General features: G+C 40.7%; 1 protein-coding gene across 4 annotated transcripts; it reads right to left on the bottom strand.

Moving 5' to 3' along the window:
• Nucleotides 1-813: 813 nt before the first annotated feature.
• Nucleotides 814-11,252, bottom strand: CBY3 (chibby family member 3). Of its 4 annotated transcripts, none has more exons than XM_042448150.1 (2): nucleotides 11,189-11,252; nucleotides 814-1,412 (listed from the first exon to the last, which is right to left on the bottom strand). In XM_042448150.1, exon 2 carries the CDS (start codon nucleotides 1,385-1,387, stop codon nucleotides 905-907), a length of 483 nt encoding a protein of 160 aa, XP_042304084.1. In that variant the 5' UTR covers nucleotides 1,388-1,412; nucleotides 11,189-11,252; the 3' UTR covers nucleotides 814-904. The 4 variants fall into 4 exon arrangements, with proteins under 4 accessions (XP_042304084.1, XP_042304082.1, XP_042304081.1 ...); XM_042448148.1 differs by lacking the exon at nucleotides 11,189-11,252 and adding an exon at nucleotides 10,478-10,775; XM_042448147.1 differs by lacking the exon at nucleotides 11,189-11,252 and adding an exon at nucleotides 10,545-10,775.
• Between the last annotated feature and the right edge of the window lie 219 nt (nucleotides 11,253-11,471).

Below are 11,471 nucleotides of genomic sequence, written 5' to 3'. Positions count from 1 at the left end.
ACCACTTTAACTGCCATGGCTAAATGCTAAGGAATTGTAGTTTGTTGTGGCACCAGAGCTCTCTAACAGGGAAAGCTAAATACCCCCTCCATTCCTCCTTCTCTCCCCAAAGGCTGCTTGGTGGGATCCACCGGTCCCTTCCTCAGTTTCCTCTCTGCCAGGGCTGTTGGGCATTGCCCCCTCTCCCCAATCCTGGAGCCCCTGGACTGCCTGCTCCTCGGGAAGCTTGGGATCTCCAGAATGCCGGGGATGCTGCCCAGGTTGGCATTGATGCATGTCATATGATTGACTTTTTAAAAAAAACAACAGCTAGTGTGAATGACAAGCATGTCAAAAAAAGACACAAATGCATCGAATTCTTGAAATAATTTGCTTCCATAGTGGGAACTAAGCATTGGCCTGAATCAATTCGGAGACCTGGTGTCAATGCAACTTACAAAGTGATTTAAATGCAAGTGGAAATGAGGCCTAAATTAAAACACATAAACCTACAACACATTAAAATCATTCAACATAAAATTAAAAATATTGCACTTTAAAGTTTATAGTTTAAAATGGACTGAGTAGGCTTGCTGGAAGTTATAGGTCGTTGATACTATTTTAAATTTGGATAGTGTATGTATTTAACTTTTGAATCTCACCCAGCAGGTCATTCCACAGTCTAGGGGTGGCTGAGGAAAATGTCTTCTGGCTGATGGTTGCCAACCTAGTCCTGGCCAGTTGAAGTAAATGCCGCCCAGCAGACTTGGGTGTACTTAGAATTAGAATGTAATTAGAAAACAGATTAAATAAGACCAAAGCTACTCTGAAACAATCTCCTTCAAGATTTTATTACGTGTCTGGACCCAAGAAGGCAAACTATTTCAGAAATACAATTATCACAGGTTTTGAATCCAAGGTGTTATCAAGATCGAAGCATCAGTACCTTGTTTGTTTTTTTAATCTTCGGGTGCCATCCAGTGGTGTCCAGCCTTTTCTCTACTGAGTGTAATCGTGCTGTGGTCTCCGTCAACATATCCATCAGCAGTTCAAGCTGCAGCTTCAAATAATTGTTCTCTTCCAGTAGAGCTTTATTTGCTTTCTTCAGGGCTTTGGTAGATGACTCTTTGTCAGGGGTAGGGAATAACTGCAGTAAAGGCATCTGTGGTGGGATACCCTCACTTTGCCACTCACCATCCTGGAAGACAAATTTTGTTTTGTTCAGCTGAGTACATGGAGGGCCATAATCCATTCCAAGTTCAGTTCGTCGGGTTTTGTAGTCCAACAGATAGAAAGTGGACAAAGAGGTTGCGCGGCGAAGAACTGGCCTTCTGGGGAAAAATCTATGGGAGAAATGATCAGCCCAGTAATCACGTACATCTTGCAGGATCTGAGAAATGGCTTCCATGACAAGGAGGATACCAAAAAGAAACCTAGAAAAGAAAGTTCTGGAATAAAAAGTCAACATGTGCAAGAGTGATATCATACAGGCTCAGCTGTATGATATCACTGAACCAAAAAAGAAATCACAAAGAATAAAAAACATTCTCTATGCTGTATTTTAGAATGGGACTAAATGTTATATAGAGATAATTTTAAAAATAATTATGTCGGGGAGAAACACACTGTTGTCTTAATCTTTTAAATTATTTTTCTTGTTTAGTGAAATAGGTGATAAGGAAACATGCAATTCTTTAGGGCTGAACACATATGATGTTATGGGAAACACAACTGGAATACTGTACACACACACACCTCTAAATGGTTTACAAAGGTTTACAAAATTGGTTTACAATATTTGGAAGAATATAGTATCTTTTATATGAAAAAAAAATCATGCATTGTTAGTACAGTACAATCACCCCATAAAATGTGATGCAAACCCATCAGTTAAACTTCACATATCTAAAGTCTGGACAAAAAATAATAATAATCTTCATATGGTACCAAAATAGGGTGTTTTATTGTACCACCAAAAATAAATGAAATGTATCATCACAAAAGAGGAAGCAGGATTGCATGTGCTACCTTCTAAGTATAGATGCATATTAAGAAATGTCATTTAAATCTGTCCACATTCACATAGGCCTGTAACAGAGTGCCAAAATAAATCTGCTTCGGGTCTCTTTGGAGGTACATGATGCATGGATCCTAAGAGTCCGGAGGTCGCGCCAAAGCCACACTCCACTCCTAAGCACTGGAGTGCAGCTTTGGTACAGCTTCCAGATTCTTCGGATGCATGCATCATTTAAACAGCATACCTCCAAAGAGACCCGAAGCAGCTTTATTTTGGCAGTCTGTAACAGGCCATAGTACTTACCATATGTTTTGGGCTACAGCTTCTATGAGACCCACTTAGCCAGGTCAAGAATGGTGGAAGTGGTCACCCAAAATATCTGGACAGAATCATGTTGGAATTTTGATTTAAACATAAAAACATGCCACCAGATCAGAGCAGGGAAGACAGTGGCAAGGTGGTCTGCCTGTGCATTCTGCTGTACAGCTGATGACTCTTGATGGCAACTTCAGGGCCCTGTTCTGATGGTTCTTTTATCTTTACATCAGACTTGGATGGGACATACCTTTAAATAGGCAATGTCTTAAAAGAGAGAACTGTCCTCTATAAAATAGGATACATAGATGCTGTCTGTTGAAAAGACAATAGAGATGACTCCAGATAAGTCTCTCCGGGCAGCAAGTTTCAAAGTGGAATACCCACAGCAGCAAATACCCAACGTCTGGTATTGTAGCTTGCCTTGACCCAGAAGTGCAAGAACTCACAGAAGAGCTTCTAAAGTAGATATTTACACCTGGGTTATTTTGTGTGGAAATGGCTCATCCTTGTGGTATTAAAAGTGTGCATGGGTAGGGTGAGACTGTGTCCCCCCCTTCTATCAACTGCATGTAGATTTAATGAGATTGAGATCACTTCACTGTGAACACAAGAAGGCTATTTGGCTTCAGGGAATAGCAAGGTGGCCCCCTTGGCCACTCAGCTAATAAAATGGGGCTACACCTTGTAGAACAACTGCTTGTTACCAACATTATCAATAAATACACATTAGATTTATATCACTTTAACTGTCACAGTTTCCTACACAAACACTCCACAAAATTATAGGAATGGTAGTTTAATAAAGATGCCAAAAACTCTCTGTAAGATATGCCTGACCTCCTTTTTTATTGAATTATGGCTGCTAGGAGGAACCAGGAGGGAATGACAATTAAATTGGATTTGATGTGTTGCATATCCTACGTCCTATACTCATTGCCTCATTTGATGAGATGATTTGTTAACAAAGGCAAGAATCAATCTACTGGCCCAATTTCACACTGTCTGGCACTGCCCTTGTCACTTTATTCATATCCTGCCAGAAAACAGGATTTGAGGTAGCTTACAAAATTAAAACAGAGAAAGTATAGATAAAAAACAAATAATTAGCACTGAGTTATCTATAATTCTAAAACAATTTAAAAGCTGTAATAAACAGTACAACACACTGTCAAAACTTTGTAAAAACAGTCAGTTTCCCAAAACCTGCCTGAATGGAAAAATATTTGATAGCCAAGCGAAGGACAAGAGGGGTTGTTCTAACTTGGTAAGTTTGTTCTAGGGCAGTGATTCCTAAACTATGGTTGTCCAGATGATTTGGACCTCAGCTACTAGAATTCCTGATTGTTGGCTAAACTGTTGGCTTCTAGTTGGAAGTCCAAAACATCTGGAGGGTCAACATTTGGGAGCCACTGTTGTATAACTTGGGAGCAGCCACTGAGAAGGCTTTCTCTTGTGTCACTACCAGATGTCCCTCTGAAAGTAATGGAACTGAGATAAGGATCTCTCACAAGGACCTTAGGGTCTGGGCAGGCATATATGGGAGATGATGTTCTATAAGGTAACCCATATGTAAACTGTATAACAGTCCACTAGGCACTGCAGCTGTCCTAACAAGAAACTTGTTTTCTCCGCTTCTGGGCTACTTTTTGAGAAGTTTTCTCCACTTTTGAGTGGCTGCTCCCAGGCTCTGGAACTCCCTCCCTAGGGAGGCCAGGACGGCCCTATCCCTGCCCTCCTTTTGGCTGTGGGTAAAGAAATATTGTGCCATTAGGCTTTTTCAAACTGGGCTTGAAATGCTGTGTAATTTAGAATTTAAGATTTGTTTAGCGTTTGTAACACATTTTACATTTTAATGCTTGCCTGTTTTAACTTTTAAAATTGTTTTTAAAATTTTATATTATACATTTTAATGCATTATTTTTAAATTGTAATGTTTTAAATTTGTTGTTCGCTGCCTTGAGAAAAATTGGCAGAAAGGCAGGATATAAGTAAAAAATAATAATAATAATAATAATAATAATAATAATAATAATAATAAGGCAACAGTCAAGCTGTATCTCTTTGCTGAACTTTCCAAACATTTTTCAACAACAGCCTTGCTTACAGCATGTTACGGTTATCCAAATAGGCATATGTCACCATGACCAGATCAGATATTTCCAGGAAAGGACACAGCTGGTACAGAAGCCTTAACTGTTCAAATGCTTGCTTGGCCCATCACAGAAACCTTCAGGGCTGAAGCCAGGAGTACAATCATGTACCACTCTATTCAAATCTCCAGGGGGGGGGGGTATGCAACCCTATCCATCATAAACTGAATCCCTCTTCCCTGAGACACTTTTCCACAAGGTCTACAGCTGTCTTGTCTGAATTAAGCTTTAGTTTGCCTGCATTCATCCAGTCCATTACTAACAGAATCATAGAATCATAAAGAAGGGAGCATAAAAGCCATTTAGTCTATGCAAAAATACCAAAACGAAGAACTCCTAGAAGACAGGTGTCCAATCTCTGTTTAAATACCTCCAGTGAAGGGGAGTCCATCATCCTTACAGGCAGTCTATTCCACTAATGAAGAGCTTTTTTTTTTTAAAAAATATAGTAATAGAGTCCTTCCTAATGTTTAGATGGAACCTCTTTTCATGTAATTTGAATCCATTGATTCATGTTCCAGTCTCTGGAGTAGCAAAAAACAAGCTCATTCCATCTTCTACATGACATCCTCTCAAGTATTAAAAGATGGCTATTATACCACCTCCCATTTTTCTCTTCTCCAGGCTAGACAAGTTAAATATACCCAGCTCCCTTGTGAAGCTTGGTTTCTAGATCTTTTACCATCTCGACTGCCGTCCTCTGAACATGTTTCAGCTTGTCAATGTCCTTTTTCAGTGTGGTGTTCAAAACTGGACATGGAATACAGTACTAGGTACTCCAGATGAGGTGTGACCAAAGCAGAATAGAGTGGTACATGAATTATCTTGATTTCGACACTATACTCCTATTGAGGCAACCTTGAATTACATTGGCTTTTTTGACCACTGAAGGCAGTAGGAAAAGAGAAAGACCAGAATAAAGATGGATTGATTCAATAAAGGAAGCCATGGCCCTTAGATTGCAAGAGTTGAGAAGAACAGTTGATGACCAAGGGTCTTGGAAATCTCTTGTTCATAGGGTGACATTGACTTGACAACAAATTACAATAACAGACCACATTGCTGACTCATGTTTAACTTGTAGTCTGCTAAGATCCCTAGATCTTTTTTGCATGTACTGTTATCAAGACAGCATTAACAGGTCCTGTATTTTATATTTATTTTTAACATGCATTTATCTCTGTTGAAATTTATTTTGATAGTTTTGGCTCGCTCTCCAATCTGCCAGGTCATTTTAAATTCTGATCCTGTCCTTTGAGGTATTAGCTACTCTTCCTAATTTGTTGTCACCTGAAGATTTGATAAGTATGCTCTCTTTTCCATAATCAAAGTAATTGATAAAAATGTTGAACAACAATGGGCCCACGACAGAATCTTATGGCACCTCACTAGTCAGTTTTTTCCCCAAGATGAAGAGCAACCACTGGTGAATCTCTTTGGGTTTATTAAATATGACATCACAGATCAACAAAGATGACAAAAGATGCTGGCAAATTTTATTCTATCTGGTAACTGTGGCGAGACTACTAATAGCCAGAGGTTGGAGAACCACCAAAAATAAAGGATTGGACATTTAAGATTGGTGAAATGAAAAATATGGACAAGCTAACCCATATGATTGGCAACAAACCTATTCACCTATTGCAGGGGTGCCCAACTTGATAGGAGGTAGGGGCCGAAATTAAGATTGGCTAAGGTTGTTCGGGACGCCAACAGTTTTAGGTGAAATGTAGGACATTTAGGTGAAATGTAGGAAATTTTAAAAAAAGGGAGGCATGACCAAATAATAGCTGGAAGCAAAATGCAAATCCATACTTCTTAGCCATGCTCAAAATAGAAGACATTGTGGAATCCCTCCTCCTGGACAGGAAGGCTAAGATGGGGAAAAATTTCTGGGAAAAGGAGGGTGAGTCTAGTCACCCTACCAGGGGGCAAGGCATCCCCTCCCTCCTTCCCTCCCTCCCTTTCCTTCCTCTCCCCCTCCTTTCCTTCCTTCCTTCTTTCTTCCTTTCCCTGCTTCCTTCGTCCCTCCCTTCGTTTTCTTTCTTTTCTTCCCTCTCCCCTCTTTCCTTTCTTTCTTTCTTTCTTTCTTTCTTTCTTACTTTCTTTCTTTCTTTCCTTTCTTTCCTTCCTTCCTTCCTTCCTTCCGTCCTTCAAGAGGAGGCAGATGGACGAAAGAAACAAGGGGCCCACCCACCACTGTTGTTCTCTTCCTCCTCTGCCGACCATTGAGTGGCTGGGCTTTTGCCGGCAGGTAGCCTTGCCGCTCAAACCCCTGGGCCGCTCAAAAGCGAACAACTTGGCAGAGGAGGAGGAGGGGGACACCGCGGTGGTCAGGCGTCCTCTATTTCTCCCCTCCCCGAAGAAGGGCCCAAGGCTCGCTCTTTCTCTCGCCTTCCCGGCTGTCTCCACTGCTTGCCTGCAAAAGCTTGTCCCTCGGGCCTGCCTGGCCAAAGGTGCGAGGGGTGTAAGCCTTCTCCCGCAACAGCTCCCCTGGGAAGCAGAGGCAAACTCTGGGGAAGAGTCCATTGCTCCATCCTCCAAAGCCCCTTGCGATCAGGCGAGGACTCTGGGAGCCAGGACACCCCCCTCCTCCTGACAATGGCGCCCCGGGCCTCCAGAAATCATTTGGTGGGCCACATCCGGCCCTGGGCTGCATCTTGTGCAGCTCTGACCTATTGGAAAAAGAATGGCAGCCATTTTAAGACATACACTTTGACAAAGTTTAATTTTAGCTAATAGTCATGAAATTTACAATATATCTGTAATAAAGATAGATATGCACTTGCAGTCAGGTAGAAGTACTGTACTTACAAGTTTTTCAGTCAAATACAATAAGAGGTATTTACAGTCTTTTTTTTTTCATTCTTTGTCAAATTATGAAGAGAAGAAGAAAGTGTCAAATCTAACAATGGACTTTAATTGTTGGGAGGCAGAATTTTATGAGTCAAGGATTTTAGAAAACAAGGCAGGTGTTTCCTATGAGCATCCTAGCTTGATAATATGGGGGGGGGGGTTGTTAGAGAAAGAGTCAATTCCACACTGAATGTGTTACTATTATGGTTTTAGGAATTTAATGCCAGATTCATTTATACAACTCAGCAATCCCTCTGTTGTTCAAGTGAATATCACAAGGAAGTCTTTTATACTTTTAGCTGTTGCTTTTCTTTGAAAATTGACACAGTTATGTGGCATACATGATTTGCGATTCTAAAATTTTTGTATTTTAAAACTAATAAAAAAGTATAAAAATACTCTTTGGCTTTGGTCCACCAGCGTGTTACAAATCCATATAATAGCTCTGTCTAGCAGACATTTTAGCACCTTGCCTGCAATAATATCATGGTGGATTTTGTCAAAAACTTTACTGAAATCAAGATATACTGTAACATCTATAACATCCCTCAGTTTACCAAACTCGTAAGTCTATTACAAAAGATATGAATTTATTATCTGGCATTATTTGTTTTTGAGAAGCCCATGTTGACCCTTAATAGTCTGAGCATTCCTTTATAAGTGCTCACAGGCTGACTTTTTACTATCTGTTCCAGAACCTTTCCAGGTACAGACACCAATTTGAGTGGTCAGTTGGTCAGCTCCTTTCTTCCTCCTTTTGAAGATGGAGCTAACTTTCTCCTTCCTCCAGTCTGCTGGAGTTCTATTTTCCACAAATTCTCCCAGGAACAAATGTGGCTCTGAGATCACATCTTCAAGCTCCTTTTATATCCTTGGGTGCAGTTAATTAAGCCTCAGGGACGGATTCATTTACGACCACTTTACTTATTCTGGGCTGAAGTCCTCTCTACTATAGCGTTTGTTCTATTTTTAACCAGGTAGATACTATTTTCCTTCTGAGGAAAGACTGAAGCAAAGAAGGTGTTAAGCAGTCTGCCTTCCTTTCCTGTTAGCATTTTGTATCTTCTCTATGCAGTGGCCCTACCATTTACTTGTTTTTTTCCTGTTGTTCTGATGATATCCCCAAACCCATTTTCAAAATTATTTTTAACCTCTTTACTATTCCTGAGCTAATTCTGAGCCTAAGGTTTGCTGGCTTTTCCCCTACAAATACTGGCTATTCATTTGTATTCCTCTTTTTATTTCCCCCCTTCTTCCATTTCTATGTATATGTCTCTTTTAATCTCATCTCATTTGAAAGTTCTTTATTTTTTATTTTATTTAGATTATTTACACCCTACTGTTTAGCCACCATGCTTACAAATTGTTAATTTGACAGTTCCCTGCCCTCAGGCTTACAATCTAAATAAGACAGGACACACAAGAAAAAAGGAATAGCGATGAAAGAAGGGATTAAGTGCACCAGATACTGCCTCATCCTTGCCCCCTCTGCCTCCAAGGCTTTATACCTCCATCCTGGTATTTTTAGATTGTTGTTGTTGCCTTCAAGTCATTCCTGACTAATAGTAACCTTAAGGTGAATCTGTCATGGAGTTTTCTGGTGTGTGACTTGCTCAAGGTCACCCAGTGGATTTCCATGGTTCAGGAAGGAATCAAACCCCAATCCCTAGAATTGGAATCCAACCCTCAAACCACTATACCATGCTGGCTCCACTTTTCTTTTGCATTGGAATTGGAATTGCAGTTGTGATTCCAACTTCTTGCTTTTAAGAAATTCCCATACATCATACACTCCCTTCCCTTTCAGCATTTTTGTCCATGGGATCTCACCCAGTATTTCACTAGGTTTACAGAAACCAGCTGTTTTAAAGCCCAGAATTCATGACTGACTACTTATGGCTCCCTTTTCCTCTGCTTAAAAAATTCCAGGAAAATGTGGCCACTCCTACTCAAGGATCCTACTACTTCCACCCTGTAGATCATCAGTTAATCTCTGTTAGGATCAAATTCAAAATATTTGACCGACATGTTGCCCCCTCTATCTTCTGGACAAATAAATTGTCTGCAAGACTCAACGAGAAATTTGTTGGATCTTACATTCCTGGAAAAGATTGACTTATAACACATATTGGGGTGGATGAATTAATTCTCCCATTACCATTATAACTCTTCTATTTGAATGTATGATAATTTAATCTAAGAAGATATCATCCAAGTCTTCAGTCTGGCTGAGGGGTGGTGGTCTATAATAGATGCCCACAATACTAGATGTCATTGCTCTTTCCTCTTAATTTTTATGTTGTTTTCCTGCTTTCCATGCTTTAAAGCATGGCATCCCTCATAGGTGTGCACATCATTGATACATAAAGCTATTTCAATTCCTCCTTTCCTATTCCTGCTTGTGGAATAGGTACCCCCCCTTCTACTGCTACATTCCAGTTGTGAGACTCATCCCACTAGGTTTCAGTGATGCTTAATAAATCCTGTTTGCCTTCCTCTATTAAGAAATCAGACTCATCTTGATTGTTTCCCATGCTCTATAGACATTTTAGACCATGTGTCATTCTCCACAGGTGCTTCCTTGTCTTTTCTTCTACTCAGTGTTGGGTTCCAGTACTATCTCCTTGATTTCTCCATATCATTGAGGCAATTGTCTTCAGTACTTGATGTCTTCCTGCCCTCTGCTGTATTGTCTCTCTCCTCCCCCAGTAATTTAGTTCAAAGCCCTCCTGATCAGATTTCAACCACTGTGAGATACAGCCCATATTCTGCTAGTAGCACTTCATCATGAAAGTACAGGCAAAGAAGTAAATCTTTCCAGACAGTATCATCTGTAGAGAAAGTTATTTACTTATAGTATTCTCCCTCTTCCTGGACCATGTCTTCAAAAGGAAGGGGTGATGAAATAACAACTGTGCCCCCAAGATCTTTCAGCTTCCTCCCCAGATCCACACAGCCCTTTGCAATATGTTGAAAGCTACATCTTGCATTATCATCCCCCCCCCCCCCCCCCCCAGATCAGCAGGAAGGGGGAATGGTGGTGAGTTTGATCAGTTCTGTTTCCTCATGGATCTTTGTCCCAGGGGGACAGTGCACTTCTAAAAACATCTTATGAACTCTGCATGTCACTGCTTCTGTTCTCTCAGCAGTGAATTACCTTCCATCACCACAACTCTCTGCTTCATCAGGGAATAAGCAAGAGCTGTTCTATTCTCCAAGGTTACCTCCATGTTCTCTGAGGACTGAAGCTGTTGTCCCTATTCCAGTGCCTCATAGGGGTGGATTAAGGCAACAGCTTGGAATTGACTGTGAAGCATGGTTCTTGATATTTCTGCTTCAAGTTCTGTGTATCAAATCCTTCCAAGTGTCTGCCTCCCGTGTTTGCCTCCTGAATCCTGTCCCCATCTCTAGAGGTATCCTCCATGTCTTATTCTTCCAAGAGAGTCTGCTCTAAAAGTAAAGGTAGTCCCTTGACATGAATGTCTAGTCATAGGGGGCGGTGCTCATTTCCGTTTCTAAGCCGAAGAACCAGTGTTGTTGGAGGACTGCTCTTGTAGTCATTAGCCCAGCATGACTACACTGAACACTTAACCCTTCCCACTTAAGTTGTGCCTATTTATCTACTTGCATTTGCATGTTTTTGAACTGCTAGGTTGACAGAAGCTGGGACTAGTGATGGGAGCTCCCCCCATCTTGGTTTGATAAGGACATCTTGTGTAATTATTTTGGGAACTTTCATCTGGCCACCTTGCTATACTGATTAACAGATGTTCCAATAAGGCACTGGTAAGCAGAACATTCACCAGTCACAAAACACACCCATCTATACAAACACAGTTTTTTCAAGTTCTTAAAATAATTGGCTCACCAAACTGCACTTTGTTGTAACTGCTAAAGTTCTTGCTTCAGCTGAAACCTCTGATATAAAGTGGTTCAGAACTGGAAAGAAATTGTTGCCTTTGGATACACACATAAGCCCTCTGAAATTATGCCTGACATCATGTTGATTGACTCATGTCATCATGAAGCTTGCAGTGTATCACAATTGCTCTTCTTATTTTGGCCAATCATATTTTTGCCTGCCATAAATGTACAAGTGAGCATATAGTTGCTCTAAGGTTATCAGCCAACAACTCAGTGATTCATCTGCT

The sequence above is a fragment of the Sceloporus undulatus genome, chromosome 2, assembly GCF_019175285.1.
Source record: "Sceloporus undulatus isolate JIND9_A2432 ecotype Alabama chromosome 2, SceUnd_v1.1, whole genome shotgun sequence".
Taxonomy (NCBI): domain Eukaryota; kingdom Metazoa; phylum Chordata; class Lepidosauria; order Squamata; family Phrynosomatidae; genus Sceloporus; species Sceloporus undulatus.
This window is presented reverse-complemented; position numbering and strand designations above follow the sequence as displayed.

What these genes read in the sequence shown, in the direction of transcription:
- CBY3 (XM_042448147.1), bottom strand. Translation starts at nt 10,594, where the DNA reads ATGAGGCACTGGAATAGGGACAACAGCTTCAGTCCTCAGAGAACATGG. An exon ending in AGTCCTCAGAGAACATGGAG is followed by an intron (nt 1,413 to 10,544) that starts GTAACCTTGGAG and finishes TTTCTTTTCTAG; the next exon opens with GTTTCTTTTTGGTATCCTCC.